Source organism: Coptis chinensis, chromosome 6 (assembly GCF_015680905.1).
Source record: "Coptis chinensis isolate HL-2020 chromosome 6, ASM1568090v1, whole genome shotgun sequence".
In the NCBI taxonomy this organism is placed as follows: domain Eukaryota; kingdom Viridiplantae; phylum Streptophyta; class Magnoliopsida; order Ranunculales; family Ranunculaceae; genus Coptis; species Coptis chinensis.
Window position 1 is genome coordinate 68,861,165 of NC_141461.1, and position 23,430 is coordinate 68,884,594.

General features: G+C 40.2%; 3 protein-coding genes across 3 annotated transcripts; all 3 read left to right on the forward strand.

Moving 5' to 3' along the window:
- The first annotated feature begins 545 nt into the window (after positions 1 to 545).
- LOC147494146 (uncharacterized) lies at positions 546 to 1,535 on the forward strand. Its single transcript, XM_086568050.1, has one exon. The coding sequence runs from the start codon at positions 546 to 548 to the stop codon at positions 1,533 to 1,535; it is 990 nt and encodes a 329-aa protein (XP_086424176.1).
- Positions 1,536 to 7,817: 6,282 nt separating this feature from the next.
- LOC147494147 (glycosyl hydrolase 5 family protein-like) lies at positions 7,818 to 9,671 on the forward strand. Its single transcript, XM_086568051.1, has 2 exons — positions 7,818 to 8,162; positions 9,402 to 9,671. Exons 1-2 carry the CDS (start codon positions 7,818 to 7,820, stop codon positions 9,669 to 9,671), a joined length of 615 nt encoding a protein of 204 aa, XP_086424177.1.
- Positions 9,672 to 12,866: 3,195 nt separating this feature from the next.
- On the forward strand, positions 12,867 to 20,640 carry LOC147494148 (glycosyl hydrolase 5 family protein-like). The gene is made up of 3 exons (XM_086569204.1): positions 12,867 to 12,961; positions 13,672 to 14,189; positions 20,208 to 20,640. The coding sequence occupies exons 2-3, from the start codon at positions 13,676 to 13,678 to the stop codon at positions 20,630 to 20,632; spliced, it is 939 nt and encodes a 312-aa protein (XP_086425330.1). The 5' UTR covers positions 12,867 to 12,961; positions 13,672 to 13,675; the 3' UTR covers positions 20,633 to 20,640.
- The last annotated feature ends 2,790 nt before the right edge of the window (positions 20,641 to 23,430 follow it).

The window sequence follows — 23,430 nt, forward strand, 5'->3', positions numbered from 1 at the left end:
CCCATGCCGCGGGTAGATGAATGGCTGGTGGATAGGACCGCTGGGGGTACAAGGTTCTCGTTCATGGACGCGTCTATGGGATATAATCAGGTAGCGATGTATGGGCCTGATCAGGACAAGACAGCATTTGTGGTGGAAGGCGGCACCTATTGCTATACAAGGATGCCTTTTGGACTGAAGAACGCGGGAGCCACCTTCCAAAGGTTGGGGGAGAAGATGTTTGAAAGCAAGATTCGGAAGGGGATCGAAATATATATAGACGACATGGTGGAGAAGAGTATGTCGGAGGAAGAACACCTGGAGGGATTGCGGGAGACCTTCAGTATACTGCGGAGGCACAACTTAAAATTGAATCCGGATAAGTGTACCTTTGGAGTGACCACGGGCAAGTTCCCCGATACATCGTGACACATCGAGGTATAGAGGCCAACCCCGAAAGCGATAAGGGCCTTGGTAGAGATGCCATCGCCGAATGTGAAGGAGGAGGTACAGTTAGCGGGGAGAGTGGCGGCATTAAACAGGTTTATTTCCAAGTCATCCGACAAATGCCGACGGCATTGTATAGGCTGAGAAGTAATCCAGATTTCTTGTGGACAACCGAATGCGAAGAGGCATTTCAAGAATTGAAAGGGTATTTGGGCAAAGCGCCTTTATTGTCACGACCGGAAGAAGGGGAGAAGTTGTACTTGTACCTGGGGGCATCCGATTATGCGGTGAGTTCAGTTTTGGTCCGCTTGGTGGGCAGGGTGGAGAAGCCGGTATATTTTCAGAGTAAAACGTTACTTGATGCAGAGACTAGATATAGCAGAATCGAGAGGTATGCCCTGGCCCTAATCTTCTCGACTCTGAAGCTGAGGCCCTACTTCGAGTCTCATCCCGTGGTAGTGGTCACCAATCTACCACTCAAGCAGGCGCTAAAGACAGAAAGTTCCGGGAGGATGTTGAAGTGGGCGGTGATGCTTAGTGCTTATGAGATACAATATCAGAGTAGGACCGCGGAGAAAGCACAAGCCGTAGCAGAGTTTCTAGTGGAGTTCCCGGCCGAAGATCCCAATTGGGGAGAAGAGATGGTTATGGAACCAGAAAGAAACGGGGAGCCCAATGTACTGAATCCGTGGGATGAAAGAAATGGGTGGAGGATATTCGCGGACGGATCAGCCACTGACGAAAGCAGCGGCATAGGAGTAGTGTTAGTTACACCCGATAACAACCGCATAGAGTTGACTGCGAGATTGGGGTTCGCAGCATCTAGCAATGAAGCGGAGTATGAGGCAGTGATAGCGGGACTAAGGATGGCCGAGGATGCGGGGGTCAGAGAGCTGACGGTGTACTCGGATTCGAATCTTGTGATTTGCCAAGTTAATGGGGAATTTGCAGCGCGGTGCCCGAGAATGGCAAAGTATCTGAAGGTGGTGCAAGAGGGCCCCGCGGTCCGCAGATATTCGGTTCGTGCACAGGTCGCGGAGAGAAACGGTTTCTATGCCAGATGCATTAGCATATGTGGCGGCGCCGATGCCGGGTCGAGGATAGGGTGATACGGGTAAAGCGAGTGGACCGACCAGCCGCGTAGGAAAGGGGCACTGAACTTGTCAAGTGATGGAGGAGGAAGAGTCTTTGGATGAATCCCATCGTCGATTTCTTAGGAGGAAAAGAGGTGACCGACAAAGAAAGAAAAGAGAAGACTGGAAAGACCTCCCGAAGGTACATCATAGTGGAGGGGGAGTTGTACCGGAAAAATTTCAACGGGCCCTTGCTGAAATGTTTAAGCCCGCGGTCTGCTAACGAGGTGTTGAGGGAGCTGCATGAGGCGGTGTGGGAGCCATTCTGCAGGGGACCACCAGCGACCGGCTGTTGACGATGGTTACTTTTGGCCACACATGAGGAGAGATCTGGCGGACTTAGCCAAGAAGTGTGACAAATGTCGAGGGTTTGCACCTGTGGATATTAAGCTCCCGCCCGAACCCCTCGCGATAATGTATCAAGTCCGTGGCCGTTTTCCATGTGGGCGATGGATGTCGTGGGGCCACTGCCTATGGCCAGCGGCAAGAGGCGATACATGTTGGCGGCCACCGATTATTTCACAAAATGGATAGAGGCCGTCCCTTTGCAGCAAGTCAAAGAGACACAGGTGATTAAGTTTTTGTGGGAAAACATCATATGTAGATTCGGATTGCCGTATGCAGTCATCGCAGATAACGGGACACAATTCACGGGAGCTAAAGTAGCGGCGTTTCTACGATCATATCGGGTGAAACAGGGATTCTCAGCCCCTTACAACCCCGAGGGGAACGGGCAGGCTGAATCTTCTAACAAGACGATAATGAACAACCTGAAGAGGAAGTTAGAGGACAAAAAAGGCGCCTGGGCCGATGAATTGAACCATGTTCTATGGGCCTACCGGACCACACCGAGAACTAGCACCAAAGAGACTCCATTTGCCATGGCATGGGGGTTGAAGCCGTGATTCCCTCAGAGATGATCGAGAGTACAATGAGAACCAAAGTGGTGAAGGATGGGTCGAACTGGCGCATTTTGGCGGGGGACTTAAACCTAGTAGAAGAGAAAAGAGACGCGGCACGATCCGGCCGAAGAATACCACCCCGAAGATTGCGAGACAAGATAATCAAAGGGTTAAGCCGCGACATTTCCAGATTGGGGAGATGGTGCTGCGGCGAGTGACTCCGACCACAAAGGAAGAGAAGGATGGGAAACTGGGGCCAACATGGGAGGGGCCGTACACCGTGGTGGAGACAGGAGGGTCAGGGACCTACAAGTTGCAAACCATGGAGGGCAAATTGATAGAAAAACCGTGGAATGTAAGAATGTTGAAGAAGTTTCATAGTTGAAAGTAGAAAAAGCTTAAACGATGTAAGGAGGTCCAACATAGAGACCGACAGCTGAATGTAAATATATAAAACCACAGCACTTTTGGGAATGAAATGACGTTGGTTATAGGCAATGTCATAGAGAATAGCACTATCCAGGAATCAGTGGACAGGGACAAATAGAAGGCACCCCTTGAGTATGAGAGTAGGGCTGAGCCACGGGGGGAATGAGCCCCCGAGGACCCTAAAATTCAACGCCGCGAGGACAATAGAGCGGCCCAGCAAGGGTAAGAGACTGGGCGAGCCGCGGGGGGGATGAGCCCCTCGCGGACCCAGAATTCAGCAACACGGGGGCAATATAGAGCGGGCCAAAGGGGGGTAAGAGATCCCGAGCAGCAGGGGGATGAGCCCCTCGCGGACCCAGAATTCAGCAACACGGAGGCAATGGAGTAGCCCCGGCAGGGGCAGAAGACTGAGCGACCTGCGGGGCGGGAGGAGCCCTCCGCGGGTCGGAGATGCCAGAGAGACATGGGGCAATGAGAGAGCCCTAACCGGCGACAACCCGGTCGAGCCCGGTGGAGTGGGATGAGCCCTCCGGAGCGTAGATGCTAGAGATACATGGGGCAATGAGAGAGAGCCTAACCGGCGGCGACCGGTCGAGCCCGCGGGGTGGGATGAGCCCTCCGCGGAGCTGAGACGTTAGAGATACATGGGGCAATGAGAGAGCCCTAACCGGCGACAACCCGGTCGAGCCCGCGGGGTGGGATGAGCCCTCCGCGGAGCAGAGATGTTAGAGATACATGGGGCAATGAGAGAGCCCTAACCGGCGACAACCCGGTCGAGCCCGCGGGGTGGGATGAGCCCTCCGCGTATGAGAGATGTTAGAGATACATGGGGCAATGAGTGAGCCCCTATAGGCGAGAGCCCGAGCGAGCCGGGGCAATGGAGTGTTCCCGGCTAGTGTGGGAGTTGGAACGATCCGCGGGGTGGGGTGAGCCCATCGCGGATCACATATGTCAACCACGTGGGTGTGAAGTTAGGGGTCCCGACTTGTTCGAGCCCCCTTGGGATGATGAGGATAGGCGGATGATAAATAGCTAAGAGGAGTTGGAATAACAAAGAAGAGTTAAAGGAAAACATGCATGAGACAATAATAAAACATATAAAATCCAAACATCGTGTTACATGAAAGGCATAGCCAACTGCGGGGCCATGAAAGTAAAAACATCTTATAACAAAACAAAAGTCCCTAGTTGACATTAGGGGCGGGCTCCTCGGCGGGCACCCCAGCGTCTTCAGCAGTCCTGTCGGAGGGTGCCGTGGACGGGACTACAGGGTCTGACGGAGCGTCAACAGCAACGTCGGGAGTGCCGCTCATGGGAGCGACCGGCCCTTCAGGGAGGAGGCGGCCCTCGTGGAGGAGTCTGTCCATAGTTTCTTGAACTTTTTTGGCCACCCTCTTCTCAGCCAGAAGCTTGAAGCGGTCGCGGAGTATGTTCATGTCCGCCAGGTTCTTTTGGGACTCGGCGGCGCTGGCCTCTTCGTACTTCTGTTTAAGGGCCTCTAGCTCCTCTTGATGCCTTTGGGTCGCCGGAGTCAAAGCGAAGCTGATGGTCTTTGGAGAAGGGAGTCCCTTTGCTGGCTTAGGCGACCATTGACTTGATCCATATACTTTTGGTGAGCGCGCTCAGCAGACTGGAGCTCATCCTGGGCCTGCAGCTTGGCGAGGTTGGCGGCCGCCAATTCGGATTGCAGGCTAGCATGGGGCGCTCTCGACCGCAGGGTCCTTCCAGCTCCTTCTCCAAAGTAGGCGGCTTGTTTTGAACCTTGGGCGGCCAGCGGATCATGTAGGAGATATCCGAGTGCCGACACGAGACCAAAAAAAAAAAAAAAAAAAAAAAAAAAAAGTGAGAGAACGTACCCTCTCCCGGTTGGTGTACAATGGCGTCGCGGTCTGAATCGAGCGATACCACCGTCGGCATCATCTGCGATATCGCGAGGCAAATGGGAGTTATAAAATAAAAAGAAGAGGCAACCGCGGCATTGTCGAGCCGAGTCGGAGGTATTCACTCTGCCGGTTCGCGCCTTTGAACGGGGAACTCTTCTTCCCGGCGGCGAGAGGAAGAAGGTGCCGACATCGATGGGCATGGGCACGAAGCCGGTTCCTTACCGGCCGGTGGGGGAAGGAGGTGGCGGCGCAGTGGATGGGGTAGCAACGAGGGGGTGGGGTCCCTAGGATCAGAATCGAGTCCACGGGGTATGGGGAGCTCGGGCCCGCCCGAAACTTCGATGTCCGCGGTTTCTTGGAAAGGCGGTTGTTCTTGAGAGGTCGCGGGTCCGGCCAGAGGAACCTCTACAACCCCTCGTCGTCGGAATCGGCAAACAAAGCGGCTTACGTATGAACATCCATGTTGTCGATGGGGAGTTGTGGTGCTTGGTCACCCGATCGAGATGGAAGCGATAGAGTGGGTGCCTTGAGGGCGGGCGAGGGGGTATGTTCGCGGTTGCGGTGGGAGGCGCGGGAGCGGCGGACCTTTTCTTGGGGGAGGCTCGGGGTTTGCGTTCTTTGGGAGGGGGAGGGCGATAAAAAGGGGCAGAAAACTCACCGAAGTGTTGGAGTGCAGGAACGTGCAGAAGTGGAGTCGCAGTAGTAGGGTGAATACCTAGATGGGCAGCTTGGTCAGGTCCCAGGTCACGGAGTCGTTGGAAGATAGGACAGGAAATGCCGGAGTATATCTGAGACTTGGAATCCGGTCGCCACCCTGTACACGGAAGAAAAACCATGGTTAGGAAAGAATGAAAGAGTCGCGTTGGAAGAGGAAGGGAGAGGGGGTACTCACCACGGGATTTGAAGGCCTAGGTGGTTAAGAGTCGGATCATCCGGGGAGATCCGCGGATAGGAAGGGACGACACGTCTGAGGGGGTAGTGGTGCCATACTTTATCCGATGAGGTGATGTGAAGCAAGAAATTCTTCTTTTGAGGGACGCCGCGAGAATGGCCCGGTACCCGACCCGACATCTTTGGTGCTCTTTTAAAAGGTAGTATTGGGAGAAGATGTCGCTTCGTGATTTTTGGGGTCCCCGGCCCGATTGTAGGAGTTCGCGCATACAAAATCCTCCAAAATTGCCTATGCCTTGGCGGGGGGAATATTGAAATGGTTACATACCTCGACATCTAACAAGGTGAGAGGTAGTCGCAAGCCGACCTGAATTTGGCCCCTCGTGACGACCAGGCACCCCGGACGTCGAGGAACCAGTGGGGGTAATGGGTGGTGGTAGGCACGCGTGTTCTAAAATTATGTCGGCCGGGATACCATAGGCGCCCCTAATCTGACCAAATTAGGTCTATGATCCGGGAAGGGGGGTGGCAATAAAAGAGAATTTTGGGCGGCCCGAGGGGGTGGAAGGACCCTTGACCGCGGGGGAACGGAGACGGAGATGCCACCCCGTCAGATTGGGATGAGGAGGAGTCGGAAGACTCAGGGCCCGACATCGAAGAACTACGACTAGATCTAGAAGAGGAAAATTTCAAACAAAAACAGAAAGTAAAAATTCGAGCGCAAAGAGACTTACCAAGGGAGTGAGCAGCCTGAGGGGAATGCGCGAGAAAGAAGAGGTTCTCTGGAGGAGGAGGGAAAAGGGGACCAGTGGCAGAGGCTTGGATAGAGTGGACGAAGAGAACAGCAAGAAGAAAGGGAAGGAGCAGTTCGGAGAGACAGGAAGAAAGTGAAATGAGGGAAGAAGAGGAAGTGAAGAGGCTTATATAGAGGAGGGGCAAAGATGTCATTTGAGAGAGTAAGGAAGTCGAAACGCTGGGGGCAGGAAGGTAATTGCAGGGAGGGTGGAAACCGAGGCGACCAGACAGTCAGCCGGTCTAAAGGAGACACGTGGTAACACGGAGCCCGAAAGTCGGCGAAAAACGCGCGTGATGAAGACAATCATCCTAACACGAAAACCGAGGGGCACGCGCAAAGATGCGTGAGGAACAAGGAGAGAGGGGGTTCTTGACTCACGGCCCATAAGTAGGACCGCGAAGTCAAGAAGGGGCATTTGTAGGGGGCCATTGGAGAAAAAGGCTGACAAGTCAGCGGACCTCCTGGAGGAGTCAGTGAAAGGAGATAGGACGGGAGCATTGGAATGGAACCTAGGGAAAGACCAGGTCAGCGGGACATCAGATGGAGGAGTACCCTTGGGAGAGACCATCGAATGGCAGGGGATCATAGCCGGGAAACCCTAGAGCGCGGACGTGGCAGAGGTACGGCAGAAAGAGGGATGGTCGGATGAGGGACAGATGGACGGATAAGATGGGAGAGGAAGGGATATAAAAAGGGGAGGATAGGGAAAAGAGAGAGAAAGGCAAAAAAGAGTGAGAGAAGTGGAGAAAGAGGGAGGAGAGAGGTCCTACCAGATTTTGTGTAACTACAGCAAGCTTTCAAGCACGTGTAAATGTGTAATCCCTTAGGAATCAATACCATTTACTACAATCCAAAGATGATGCCTGGAGTTTGGTTTTGGGAAATCATGTAAATATTTGGCTAGATCGAAGATACATATATAGATACATACATGCATACACTTGCTGTTTTTTAGTACTCAAATCGATACAACATTTGAAATTCTAATTATATGGAATGGCATTTAACCATATACATTTCTTGACCTTGTTTAGCTATAACAGATAAGTAAATATTAACAACCGTACCAGATTCTAAACAATAACATCCAGTATAAATATAGGTAAAATTTCCCTATTTTCGTGACAACAAATTTCAGATATGGAATTTTGAATTGGCCATGATTACACAGATAATTTAACCATAAGAGGATGTGCTACATATAACATTATAACTATAAGAATTGTATGTAAAAGGTCCACGTACATGAACAATCTTACTATTCACCAAATTCAGACAATAACCATATACTATGAAGAATTGTAGGTATACTTCTCTCATTTGTCTTCTTTTTTGTTGTCTCAATGTTGCATTACACATGCATGTTGTGGTTGCTTTTACAAAATTATACACGGATGGTAGATATCTTCTGGACGAACCAGGGCATAGAGTGAAACTAGCTTGTGTGAATTGGCCTTCACATCTTGAAACAATGCTTCCTGAGGGACTCCACAAGCAACCTTTGGACTCGATCTCTAAAAAGATAGTAGCAATGGGATTTAACTGTGTTCGACTTACATGGTCTGTGGATATGGCTATGGATCTAAATCGTAATAAGATCATTGTGGAAACGTTCAAGAGTCTAGGCCTTGATGAGGCCATTGCTGGGATCCAAGCCAACAACCCAGACTTCCTTAATCTTGATCACATGAAAGCTTTCGTGGTAAACCATCTTTATTGTTTCTATTATCAATTTTCATTAATACTATTTATTATTCAAATGAATTGATTATTTTGAGGGGTTCTAATAATGGTCGGAGAACCATCTCCTCAAAAAAAAAATTAGCATATATTTCGTCCATGTTGAAAGTGTACATGGTAGTGTAGGTATGGCTCGATCTATCCCTCTCCTATCCCTCTCCCTATGTAATATAACGAGTATGCGAACCGTACTACGCATCGGTGTTTTTTCAAATTTTTAAACCTGTCGCTCTATAATTTGAGTGATGTGAATGAGGTTTTCTAAATTATTTTAAATAATATGAAGCTAATTCTAATTTCAATAAAGTGAGAGAGTTTTTGGTAAATTATTTAAAAAGGAAGGAGCTGATTAGAATAATTAAGGGAGGTGGTTCAATAAAGTGAGAGAGTTTTTGGTAAATTATTTAAAAAGGAATGAGCTGATTAGAATAATTAAGGGATGTGGTTCTAAAATCATAAAATAAAGAGATTACAAATACACAGTTCGGTTGAGAAATTTTCCTCCTAAAGATCCGGCTATCATATAGTGTAGATATATACACATACTATAGTATTGAGTGAACTTACCCATAATAATGACCAAGGTATACCACAATTATTGTCATAGATTAATGTACTATATATTTTTTATTTTATTTTATTTTGATCGAGTAAAAGAGGTGATATATATATATATAGGACTAGTGATTACAAAGTATATGATAACTTCTCCTTAATTAAAAGGAGACATTTGAGGGAAATCCTCAAATACAATGCAATGCAACACAGCTAGTCAACGCAAAAAAACCATACAATGGCTTGTACCTTACATCCCAGAAAACACACCCTCAGATTGGAGCAATGTGAGAATCCCAGTTCGATCACCATCATATCAGCGAAGAAGAAATTTCTCCTACCGTACCCTTAGTGCTTCCAACCAAAATCATAGGATGTCTTTGATATCCTTAATGATTCTATCAGCCATTACACCACCATTACATAATATTACGTTGTTCCTTGAATTCCATAACCCCCACCATATGATGGCATATGGTAGCAGATGCCATAGTTGATCTGCAAAACCATTTGACATTACGGAAGATTAATGTACACTATACTATACTAGTTGATATTAGTTATCCTACAATTTGTAATGCTACCACTGGTATCACCAAAACAAGATGCCAAAATAATAATCTTCTTAAACTGCCCATGATTCCAGAATGTTGTTAATAATCTTGGTGATAACAATGTGATGGTGATACTAGACAACCACATCAGCAAGGCAGGTTGGTGTTGCAGCAACAATGACGGCAATGGCTTCTTTGGTGATCAATACTTTGATCCAGAACGCTGGCTTCAAGGGCTTAGGATCATGGCTTTCACGTTTGGAAGCACAAAAAATGTGGTCGGTATGAGTCTTAGGAATGAGCTCCGTGGACCTAACCAAAATGCTGGAGTTTGGGAAAGGTACATAAATTCCTTACTATAATTTGCATTAAAAGATTTTGACAAATTGATTAGCGAAAAAATAAAATAAAATAAAATTTTTGACAAATTATAACTTTGTATAGCCATACCGTTCAACACTCGTGTTGGGTCATTTCTATGTTGTTTGCAAACTTATAAAAAATCATAAACGAAAAATGTTGCAAGACTTATATGGTTTCCTACATATTTGTGATTCCAACAGCGTTGTGTAAAAATTAAGCAAGTTTTTCAAAGCCTGCTAGTCAAATTTATGCGGTGAGGCTTGACCGTGGCCAAAGTCTGGTCTTGTGCATGCCACTAATAGTATATCACCCTAGCCTCATCCATTGTCGACCTACGCCACCCCTAAGGGCAATTTGGGCTCCTCCTTTGTACAATATGCCTTTGACACTATTAATTCACTATATATTAAGGGGGATTGTATATTGTACAATTTCTTTCATGGCAAATTAGTCCAAACCTTGGGGCTAGTTTTTGTTCAGACGTGTGACCTGTAACAACCTTTAATAAATGAGATCCGATAAGGAGAGATAATTTTCTCTAAATTTTAGAGAGATTAAGGCAAATAGCTGTTGGATGGAGAAATTTTTTCTCGAGATCGAAGTTGTTGCATGGCCCATAATTGACAAACCATACCAAACCGTATGATCATGTCATCCAATGGCCGATATGAAGTGCGCACTAAATTTAGAGAGAATGATCTCTTTTTATCATTTGCCTTAATAAATTGGACCGCAACTAAAACTTATGACGCTCATTGCGCCAGTCACCCTAGCCCAATCTTGTCGTGATCCTAATTGCCATTGGGCAACTCGCAACTAGACCTATTCCATAGTGTGGGGCTTTACCTCAGGTGTCTAGGTAGCTTCAACATTATGGATGATTGAGTTTCCACTATGTAAATTGTAGAGTTGCTTCATTCCAAGTCATAATGGGACTTTGGGTTTAGGTCCATAGATAAAACCGTTGCTTCCGTCCATATAAGTGGGCAACCCCACTTGAAAAAAAATGATTAAATTAGCATATCATGATTTCCAAGCAAATAATATAGGGATTGACATATCATGGATTTCATATCTAGGAATGACGCTCGTGTAGAGTAATAGATCCATTATGGATATAAATGAAACTAACTTTATTAATTTGGAAAAAGAACACCTGGCCGGCACACTTAGAAACACTCAATATCAAACACTTACACATTATCAAGACATGAACATAGACAACCACTAATTGAACTTGGTTACCTAGACACTTAGAATTTTAGAATGACCTCTATTTGTACTTGATGGGTACACATATTATAACTATCTAGAGATCGAATCTTAATTAGAATTAACAAAAAACTAACTTTACCTATAAATCAAGAGAACCATCCACATTTATTGAAGCTTCCAACAACCTCATATATATATACTAGAGTTTTCCTTAGAGAAATTTGATAAAGCCTTCTAGCTAGAACAATCATAATCTCAAGCTAGTCTTATGGTTTGTTCTAAGTAATAAAAAGACCAAATGAAGCTTTTGGCGCCAAATTAATGAGTTGGTGTTGACAACTCTCCTAATTAACATCCCCCTCAACACCGACATTCTTCATTTTGAATTTCCAATTTATGTTTGTTATGACTTGAATGCATATTCAATATTTTTTTTGGAACTTTGAATAGTTTATGTTTCCGTCCTCGTACCTTCATGAACCACAAATGTGCTATCATTGCTATTTGAGTTTGGCTCTTGACCAGGTGTTGAGTTTCTTTCCCAATATCTGAGTTTGAAACTTCACCTCAGTCATTTATTTCCTTCAATTTATTTTGTTGTTTCCTTGTTGAGTAGCGTGTAGCCGTCATAACTTAGATTTTATGTTGATCAGTGCTTATTTATGTACCTTAGATGTCATCTTTGTTCATCACTTCTTCACCCTTCTCACTGGATGAGTCAAGTGTTCCCTTTTCCAGACTTATCTATTCAGTTTAGGGGTGATAAAAGGTTTTGATATGATATGTGGTAAACTACTATTATTAAACATCATTTGTAGTGAAAATATTTAGTTCAAATAGAGATAATTGTGGTACCCTACATATATAATATAAAAAAATAAAATATATCTTATCGAAAAAAAAAAAAAAACCCAAGTGAGGGCCTGGAAGGGCCAAATGTGGGCCGGGCCTATGCTCCAGAACCTAGACCCTAGCCCGCCCCTAACAAGCATGAGGGCCGGGCCAGCCCGCTCCTCAAATCTGTGAGGGCCAACTTTTGAGGGTTTTGACGCGCATTTTTGAGGGCCGGGTTGAGGGTCGGAGGGCCAAATTATCACCCCTAATTCAAATTATCACCCCTAATTCAGCTCGATCATCATATCTTCCACAAACTCTTCTTCACAATAAACGCTGCTAGAATCCTCTTCTTCAACAAATACATCATGGAAGCACGCTGAAAAGTCTAACTCCTCTTGCAACTTTGTCTACTGCAAATGAAGCTTTCACATCCCATTCTTCTTCACTACTTCCATATTTGTCTTTTATTGCAAGAACCTCATCATTATTTTCTTATGAATTCATCGCCCTACAATCATGGACAAAATGGCCAGGCCTTCCACAATTAACAAGTCTTTACTTGATTCACCACATACTCGCCAATAATCTTCTCCCTTATTGTTGGAAGATCGATCCCCATATTGTTCGTGTCTTTGTAATTTCTTTTCCTCCACTAAAAATTTGGCTTCGTCCAATTGCCCGATAATAAAGTTTCATCATTTTGTTTAGTGAGAGACATGCTATCTGCTTTGCCAGTGTCTCCTAGTTTATTAAAAGATTTTCTAATCCCAACAACGAATTGATGGTTGTACAGGCTACCCACAGATCGATATCCTCAATAAACCCACTCAACTCTCGTCTTAGTCCTCGTAATATAATCCTTCTCATACGAGCTTCACTAATAGTAGATTCGACATCTAATTGAGAAATTTCGTTACATATATCTTTCATCTCCATGAAATATTTAGAGATAGACGTAAATCCTTGTGGCTATAAATTGACGTCGAGCATCATTTGCAAGTGAGAATAGAAATTCGAAGCATCCAATGCCTCTTCTGGAGTCTTTGACTCGCATATATACTTTATCAAATCCTGGTGGATAGATGCCATCTTGATAATAAACGTAGTTCTCTCTACCTGTATCTTCCACTTGCAATTTTCGTCAGCCTTTTCCGGTTTTGGTGGAACAACATTATCACCTTCAACGATCTCCCACAAGTCTTTATCCTTGAAGATAGGACTCCATACCTGACTTCTAGTAAGTGTACTTGTTGTTGTTGAGTCTATCAATCCCGTACAACATGTTACCAATTTCATCAATTGATATCATTGTCAAGTGATCTAGAGACTCTTAATTCGAGAGAACTAAGTTTACATATCTAGAGACCTCTCCACATGAGTCCGTGTGTTATTGCACCGTTAGATCTGTGCCAAAATACACAACACACAGATGTCAAGGCAAATGCACGGTTACAGAGATTTTACCCGGTTATAGAGGAGCCGGACTCCCACCACATTTATTGGAGCGCTAGCCTTCTAGAACCATCATAATCTAAAGTCTTCTTTGTTCCAACCTCCAAGTAATGAAAAGACCAAGTGAAGTTTCTAGCACCAAGCTATTGAGTCGTTGTTGACTCTTGCTAATTAACAACTTGATCTAACTTCTCAAATCTCAATCTAATAACACATGAATGCCCATTAAATACCTACAAATTAAGAATTACTCTCAATCTCAATGTCAGTGTATATCAATTAAGAATTACTCTACAAATTGTTGCTTTAACCCAAGTGGAGCCTCTTTAAATACCTTTTCCTAGAGGGTAACACACTAATTTTCATTTCTAATATGATTTTTTTTTGGGCAAATGCTCACTAAAGTCTACGAATGTTTTTCAACATATTAGATGCTAATTATTTTTTCATAATTAGTAAGTGGTCATGATTTACAAAAACTGTTGTTGACACTAGGTACATGCGAGATGGAGCTTTGGTAATTAACGAAGAAAATCCTAATGTTCTTGTTATCATTTCTGGGTTGAACTATGACCTAGACCTTAGTTTCCTCAAATTACCACTAGTGAATATAACAGATGGAGGTAAGCTATTGTTTGAGATACATCACTACGGGGTATCGGATGGCAATGCTTGGATGAAAAATAATGCAAACGAGATGTGTGGGCACTTCAGAAAGACCTTTGCAGATACCGCAACCTTTTTGATGGAAGAATATCCACTATTCCTAAGTGAATTTGGAGGTGATCTAAGAGGAACAAATGAGAATGATAATAGGTTCCTGAATTGCATGTTTGGTATTATAGTTGAACTTGATTTGGACTGGGCTTGGTGGGCTTTGCAAGGAAGTTACTATTTCAGAGAAGGTCAAGTTGGAGTGGAAGAAGTGTATGGAGTCTTGGACAAGGACTGGAATGAGGTTAGAAGTCGAGCGCTCATTCATAGAATTCGCGGCATTCAACCTCAATATCAAGGTACATTTACTTTTACACATTAAATAATGAAGCTAGTTTTCGAACATGTGGTGCCGTTATATTAAATTATTCTAAAAAATATTAGCAATTATGCAGAGCTATAAGATATATATGAAAATTATATTAATCACTCATTCAAATTTATTGCACTACTCTCAATAAAAAGAAAACACCAAACCTTGATAAAATCTATCGACTTCTTTTAGTTGTTAGGTTTAATAATTGAAGTTTGATTGAAGTTTTATGAGAATGCTCAATGTGGCGAAGATGATATTGAAACTACTTGAACAGCAAGACACTCTCAATCATAATAAAATAATTATGATAAACACTATATAAAATGCAAAACTATACTTGTTGAGACATTATATTCCCTCTACAAAAAATGCAACTATGTTTCGAGGTTAGTTCAATGTATTTGCATCAAGTTTCCAATTTTCTGTTAATTATTTATTGAGGTTAGTTCAATGTAGTTATTGCATCTAGTTTTTTTATTTCCTATTAATTATTTTTTGAGGTTAGTTCAATGCAGTTGCATCAAGTTTCCGATTTTTCGTTAACTATTCTTTGAGGTTAATTCAGTACAGTTGCATCAAGTTTATGATTTCTCGTTAGTTATTCATTAAGGTTAATTTAGTGCAGTTGCATCTAGTTTTCGATATTTCGTTAATTAGTTTTTGAGATTAGTTCATTGCATTTCTATCTAGGTTCCAATTTCTCATTAATTACTCTTTCAAATTAATTCAATAAATTTGCATCCAGTTTCTGATTTCCAGTTACTTATTTTTAGAGGTTAGTTCGATGTTAAATGCATTTGCATCTAGTTTCAAATTTATAGTTATTTATGTTTTGAAGTTAGTTCGACCAGTTACATCCAATTTATGATTTCTAGTTAACTATTCTTTGAGGTTATTTTAATGCATTTGTATCAAGTTTCTAATTTATCATTAAATATTCCTCAAGATATTGCATCCAATTTCTGATTTACCATTAGTTAATCTCTGATTTTAGTTTGATGCAGTTGCATCCAGTTTCTGATTTTTCGTTAATTATTATTTGAGGTTAGCTCAATATAGTTACATCTAATTTATGATTTCCCGATAATTATTCATTGAGATTAGTTTAGTGCAGTTGCATCTATTTTTTTATGTTTCGTTAATTAGTCTTTGATATTAGTTCATTGTATTTGTATACAGTTTCTGACTTCCCGTTAATAACTCTTTGAGATTAGTTCAATATATATGCATCTAGTTTTTGATTATTTATGCTTTGAGGTTAGTTCTATGCAATTATATTCGGTTTTTGATTTTTCGTTAACTATTCTTTGAGGTTATTTCAATGCATTTGCATCTAGTTTCTGATTTCCCTCCAATTATTCTATGAGGTTAGTTCGACGCAGTTGCATCTGGTTTTTGATTTTTTGTTAATTATTTTTTGAGATTAGTTCAATACATTTGCATCCAGTTTTCGATTTTCCGTTAATTATTATTTGAAGTTTGTTTGATGTATTTGCATACCGTTTGCAATTTCCCGTTAAATATTTTTCAAAGATTTGTATCTAATTTATAATTTCTCATTAGTTATTCTTTGACGTTAGTTTAATGCAGTTACATCTAGTTTCTGACTTTTTGTTAATTACTTTTTGAGTATGGTTTATTATATTTGCATAAAGTTTCCAATTTCCTCTTAATTACTTTTTGAGCTTAGTTCAATGTATTTGAATCCAGTTTCCAATTTCTTTTTAATTATCCAATGTGGTGTGTAATATCAACTTCTAACAGGACATAAAAATAAATTATATTTGATTTACTATGTGAGATTATCAAAAATTATCCAATTCCTGATTTCTCGTTAGTTATTATTTAAATTATACATGACTCACTATGTGGGATCTTCAAATATTATTTACGAGCTTGTGATGTTATATTAATTATTCTGAAAAATATTTACAACTATATATGCAAACCTATTATATATGAATATTATATTGATCACTCATCCAAATTTCACTATCCATTAAAAAAAATAACAAACCCTTGATAAAACCATTCAACTTTATTTTGTTGTTTAATAATAGAAGTTTGATTGAAGTTTTGTGAGATTGCCTAATAAGGCAAAGTTCATATTGAAGCTAGATGAATAGCAAGGCGTTCCCAATCATACGAAAAGAGATAAGATAAACACTATTTTAAATGCAAAACTATACTTATCGAGACATTCCCACAACATATAACACAACTATGTTTTAAGGTTAGTTTAATGCATTTGCATTCAGTTTATGATTTTCAATTCCGTTATTTATTTTATGATGTTAGTTCAATGCAGTTGCATCTAGTTTCCGATTTCTCGTTATTTATTTTTTGAGGTTAGTTCAATGCATTTGCATCTAATTTCCAATTTTATATTAATTGTTCTTCAAGATCAGTTCAATGCATTTGCATCCAATTTCCGATTTTCCGTTAATTATTCTTTGAGATTACTCTAATGCATTTGCATCCAGTTTTTGATTTCTTGTTTATTATTCGATAAGGTTGCATTTGCATCTAGTTTCTGATTTTCCGTTAATTATTGTTTAAGGTTAGTTCAATGAATTTGCATCTAGTTTTCAATTTTTCGTTAATTATTTATTGAGGTTAGTTCAATACATTTGCATCTAGTTTATTTTTTTAGATTAGTTCAATGCAGTTTCATCCGGTTTTCGATTTTTCATTAATTATTATTTAAAATTAGTTCTACGCATTTGCACCCTGTTCCCAATTTATATTTAATTTTTCTTTGATGTTAGTTCAATGCAGTTGCATCCAGTTTCCGATTTTCCATTAATTTAATCATTGAGGGTTAGTTCAATGCATTTCCAACCAGTTTTCGATTTCCAGACAATTATTTTTTTATGTTAATTCGATGTATTTGCATCCAATTTTTGATTTCCCATTAATTATTCTTTGAGGTTAGTTTAATACAGTTGTATCCATAGTCCGATTTCCCATTAGTTACTTTTTAAGATTAGTTTAATGTTTGCATTTGCATCAAGTTTTCGATTTTTCGTTAAATATTATTTGAGGTTAGTTTGATGCATTTGCATATAGTTTTCGGTTTCCATTAATTGTTCTTTGAGTTTAGTTTCGTGTAATATTATATATATTTTAAAATATTTGTCATTATTGGTTTGGCGTTATTTTTTTTATACATGTGAGCTTGCATTATAATGAATGCAAAATTTTCTATTATATATTTTATGATGTTATTTTTTGTATAATTTAATTTTCCACTGTAATTTGTTTTGGTTTGGTGCATATATATATATATATATATATATATATATATATATATATATATATATATATATATATATATATATATAAAAAATTGGAAATTACATTATAGAGTTGGATTTTTTTTTATAAATTCAAAAATTTAATTGGAATATGTTGTAATTACTGTGGTTTTTGAAATCCTTAACGATGACTAAATGTCTAAATCCAAAAGTGGATGATGCATTAAATCTATCCAACTTTATTTGTTTAGGCCCATATAGACATATAGTGCATACAATACAATTTTATTTGTTGTCCGCTTAGTTTTGGGTGTACACAGTTACTTATTTTATGATTAGTTGACTTTTATTTTTTCTTTTTTGTCCCAGTCACATGTGTGATTAACAAATGTATAAAGTAAATGTTCAGACAACTCGATTCATTTTTTCCTTCGTTAATTCACTGTCTTTTTCTAAAAAGAAATTTTGTTATGTTAAACTTCACCTAAGATTAGTGTGGAAACTATTATTTGTAGCATAAGAGTTTTAGGAAAATTATTTTCGGTGAAAATTATTGTTTTTAGCAATTTAGTTTTTTGTCTCTTATTTTTTTGTAATTAGCTATAGTGTTTATGAAAAGTTTGAGAATGTGTGAAACTCTAGATGGGATTGTTTTATTATTTATATCATATTTTTTTCATAATTAGTAATAGAGTTTAAAAAAAACTGGAGTCTCTGTGAGTGCTCCAATTGTTTGATTTTTCTATATTAGTTTCTAATTTTTTCGTAATTAGTCAAAGAGTTTTACAAATATTGGAGACTCTCTGAATGCAATAATATATATCTAAGATATTTGAAAAATCCTTACTCCCATTTGTATTTGTGTAGAATGACTTAATTTGAGCAAGAAATAACTTAAGGTACTTTTAAGAATACCAAGCACGCATATTAAGGTGCCATCTGATTTAGTTTACATATTCTATTTTACACACGGGCACTTTCGGTTTTCACCAGCTCATAAACGAAAAAGTCAAAACCAGCCAAAGTATAAGCAATTAATTTATATTCACATTGACTTATCGTTCACAAGTTGCAACTATCAAATTTCACAAAAATCTTCGAACATTGCCACTAAATTTATAGTTGGTATCTATGGGTGTTTCGAATCATATTTTAATTGTGACTAGTGAACTGGTTTTTTTTTTTTTTTGTTAATACCAAATATTATTACTAACCATTAAAGCATAACAGGGATAATCCTGTCGGCCTGTACACAAAAGGGTAGCTGCTCCATTTGCAGCTGATGGATGGCCCATTGGGCTAGCTCATGTGCCTCTCCATTAGTTCTTCTGTTCACCCATTTAAACTTACAGAATTCAAATTCGAGCTTAACTTAATTACATAGTCACGCAGACTCTCAGACTGCCAAGAACAAGTTAATCCATTAAGTGCCTTTACAACCTCTGCACAATCCCCTTCGACATTCACAGCTTTCCATCCATGATGCTTTGCCGTCTCTAGTGCCACCTCTGCAGCAACCATCTCGGCTTCCTCTGCAGACCTTGCCTGAAACCTTCTGGTGCCTGCTCCTACCACTTTGCCTTCCGAGTCCCAAGCTATTGTTCCAAAGAAATGCCCCTCATGTGATAACTAAATCAAAGATCATATCTCATATTAATACACTCATTTGGGATCACAGGGAACAGAGAGTCAAAGTCATAGCTATTATGATCAATATGAAATTCAGAGGGGATAGAGTGCTCAGTCTGGTTGTTGTCTTTAGTCAGGGCCTTGTAACACTTGGTTGCCTCCGTCTCACTTCTTCTGAGGATTCTTTCTCTGTTAGGTGGCCTTTGTTCAAACTTGGCCTCGTTCCTTGCTTTCCAAGTGTTGTAAAGGATATAGCACGCCTGAACTCCTGCCTGAGCTATCTGTTGGCTCTTGTTCCTGCTCCAACTAATGAATTTGGAAATCCATTCTTTAGTATTGTTCCTTCCCTGAGTCTCCATTCTTAACCCCAAACTTGATGTGAACCACAAGGTTCTGGTCCAGTTACATTCAAAAAATAAGTGACTATCTGTCTCCAGATTCTGATAACACCAAGGGCAGGAATATTCCCCCCCCACTTTCCAGGAAATCAGCCTTTCTCCCATAGGTAAGGCATTCATATATGCTTTCCATATGAACATTTGGATATTGGCTGGTATTTTAGCCTTCCAAATGTTCTTGACTGTAGTTGCATTAAAGCTGGAGCTCTGTCCTGCTTCCTCTTTCTTAGTAAGAAACCTATAGGCAGATTTTACAGTAAATCTTCCAGCTTTCTCTCCACTCCAGATCAGCCTATCCTTTCCACCACCCATTGGTCTTATCATGATCTCTTTAATTCTAGTTTCTAGAAATGGGGGGAAGAAGCCTTGTAGCTTAGCTTCATCCCATCCAGTCCTATCCTCTAGAAATAGATCAGCCACATGGAGGCCTTCAAGTCTGGGATCGTCCACCCCTAACTCTCTCAGAGTCTGAGGTTTCCCATTACATATCACCCAGGGGTCATCCAGAACAGAAGTAGTGTTACCACTATGTATCCCCCAGGCAAGCCCACCACTGATAAGATTGAAAGTGCTGTGTATACCTTTCCAAAAGAAGGAGGCATGTCCAGGTGGCTTCCAAACATCCCCTTTTAATTGTGACTAGTGAACTGGTTGACATAGAATACTTGAAACTTTTTTCTTTGCTGCCTAAATCCTATGTTATTTCTTTTGATGCAGGGCCAAATACGAATGGGGAGGGTCCTTATAATATATTATATCATCCCTCAAGTGGAAGTTGTATCAACCAGACCTTTGCGTTTGACCCATTAAGTCTCAATAGTTGCGTTTATTCGGAGAAATGGGATTATACAACAGAGAAAATTGTAATGTTGAAGGGAACTCAATTTTGTTTGCAAGCAAGTGATTTGGGCCAGTCGCCAAAGCTAGATGTTGACTGCAATAATCCGAGGGCAAAATGGGAAAAGACATCTGAATCGGAAATGCACCTTTCCTCTACCCTCCCTAATGGAGACAGAGTGTGCTTGGATGTAGACGATATTGGCAAGATTGTCACTAACCCATGTAAATGCCTAAAACGAGATTCTAACTGTGACCCTGCTAGTCAATGGTTCAACATTATCAAGTCAGATACTTCTCATTAAGTTTTTCTTTTTGGCTTTTGACAATTTTGCTATAATATATCAAACCCAAAAGAAAAATACAATAGAAGTTGTAACTTTTTTGAAGTACTTTTTGTGTTAATACAATATCTTTGACAACATATGACAAGTTCATGTTCTTTCTCTTATCCTAAAAGCATGATAGAACACGTATCTATATATCAACTTTGTTAATTTTTGCAGTTGATCGAGATTTACATTAAACATTATAAAATGGTTTAATAAGCATCTAATCAGTGTTGATAACTATTGGACCAATGTGGTTCAAATGGGTGTTCTTGCCACATCCGTTTACTTAAACCCTCCAAAAAGTGTGATGCCCCCGCGTGGAAATCAATAGAGTTTGCACCATATTCTATCAATTTTTCTGATGGTATTTTGTATAATACCAATATTTCCTATTTATATAATCCTCCCAAATCTAAGCATCGAATTTTATATTACTAAATTTATCCAATTTTGTCAAAATTGAGAAAATAAATTCTTAGAAGGAAGAAGAATGAGAGAGGAATTGGCTGAAAGAATATCTATCTTGGTAGTTTCAGTATGTTTTCCGACCTTCTTTGCCGGTTTGGAAAAAACCAGTGATTTTCCCTTGTAATTTTTCAAACATTGAAGCGACAAGCAAAAATAGATGATCTAACACCAAAATTTATGTTAATGCAACAAAACCAATGTAAGGAAGAAGCATGTTACTCCTTACTATTTATCTTCTTCGTTTGACTTACTGGATAAATGTAGTAAACTCAAATTTGATGCCTAAATTTTGGAGGGTTTATATATACAAACCCCAACAACTATTTTATAATGGAAAATTTGGCAATATGCTAAAATCCAATGTCGGGGTGGGGGTGCAAACTCTAATAGCGGTTAACTCAAAACATTGTCATACTTGAATTGGGGGTTAAGTAAAAAAATTAAAGCTGCCTTAGCTTGAAACACAAATACTAGCTTCAGATGTGTATTCGATTGCATGTTAAGCACTTATAAACGCAAATGACAAATCTATAAAACAAAATGAGCGTAACTTGTAGCAACCTATTATTCCATTCATGGAAATTAACTTTAATTTACAAGCTTAGAAGCAAATGACAATGTGGTTTCAAGTATATATGTGGATGTTAGGGTCCCTCACCATTGAGCTGGACGGCTTGGTGGAATCGTTTGTGAGGAGTGATGGACGACCTCATCACATTGTTTGTGAAGAAGTGTGAGCGACCCGGCTGTGTCGTTCGAAATTGATTCTCCGTCGTTTGAAATTGATTCTCCTGGAATTGAGTTTGGAACGGTTTGCACACATCTTGTGGTAAGAAGTTTGAACGACTTGGCCGCGTCGTTCATGTTAATGCTGCTGGAATTGAGTCTCTACGGTCTGCACACACCGTTTGGAGCAACATTAGCCCGACCTCACCATGTCGTTCGGGACTTGATATTTCGATATGGGCATGTCATTTGGAACCGAAATTTCACAAACGAGCTAAAATTTCGGATTACTATAAAACCAAAGTTAGGTTTTAAGTAAGATAAGTCTTTGAGATAATTGAAACCAATTTTGAGAGCAACCAAAATTGAGAGAAAATACAAAGAGATAAAACTTGTAAGGAGAGATTAGTGAAGAGAAATCTAATAAGTTTGGAAAGACTTAAGAGGAGTGATTGTAATCTTCCTTCTCACACTTATAAAAAGATTTGCTCTTGTGGAAGTATGTATCATTAGCCAAACCACGTTACATCTTGTCTCTCACTGTGGTAAGTTATTTTACATTATTATTACTTGTTTATGATATTTAATTCCATAGTTTAGGTTTGTGGTTGTTGGTTGTAGTTAAAGTTTAGATTTTTCGATTGCAGTTTAAAGTGTTCAAATGCAAGCTATTTTAATAGGGATCGATTGATATCATTTTCCCCAACAGTCTGTTTAGAGTAAATTTGCCTAAACATTGAAGAGGGGATGGTACGGTTGAGATGGGATTGGTGAGAATGAACTCCGAAGAGCTGCCTACACACCCTTCCGTATGGGATTAAGTCTCAAACAAGATGAATAATCAGATCACTCTTGCTTGTGTAGTTCATCTAGGGTTTGTTCCTCTATATATATAGGGAACGTAGACCTAGGGCTGGCAATGGGTTGGATCGGTCCGGATATAGACAAATCCAAAACCGATCCGCTTTTCAACAATACAGACCCAGAATCGGACCCGACCCGAATGGATATTTGAGTTAGAGAACCAGAACCGAACCGAAAACTTTTTTTTGATTCCGGATCCGATCCGTTCCAAACCAATAAGCTCAATTTCAACCCAGTGAACCGAGTTTTTAATAATTGGATCATAATTTTCGTTATATAAATATTAAATAATTTTTTTTTGCTAAACACAAAAACAAAGTACACAAATCAAAAAGGCATAATGAATTATTTGAAATCCAAATTTATAAGAGAGGATTTTCCTTTAGATAGAAACCATCTTTTTATTATGTAAAAAAATATCGTAATATTATATTTTGCATATCTTATTTTGGAACTTTAAATATTGCAATGTTGTATAAAGTAATAGAAATATATGGTAGATGAAAATTAGGAAGAATAAGACTAAAAATTTTAATTGGATTAGGCCCATAAAGGTTCGGTACATACTTAATCCAGAACCAATCTAATAAAAGTCCGGTTCTAATTTTCAAGACCAGAACTGGTCCAATATGCTAACTACCTGTTCCAGACCCGCTTTTATTGGTTCGGATTGGATCGGTATCGGTTCTTATCCGACCCATTGCCAGCCCTAC

Coding starts and splice junctions, on each gene's coding strand:
- LOC147494146 (XM_086568050.1), top strand. CDS start 546: ATGCCGACGGCATTGTATAGGCTGAGAAGTAATCCAGATTTCTTGTGG.
- LOC147494147 (XM_086568051.1), top strand. CDS start 7,818: ATGCATGTTGTGGTTGCTTTTACAAAATTATACACGGATGGTAGATAT. Junction 8,163..9,401: donor ATCACATGAAAGCTTTCGTG/GTAAACCATCTT, acceptor CCATGATTCCAG/AATGTTGTTAATAATCTTGG.
- LOC147494148 (XM_086569204.1), top strand. CDS start 13,676: ATGCGAGATGGAGCTTTGGTAATTAACGAAGAAAATCCTAATGTTCTT. Junction 14,190..20,207: donor CATTCAACCTCAATATCAAG/GTACATTTACTT, acceptor CTTTTGATGCAG/GGCCAAATACGAATGGGGAG.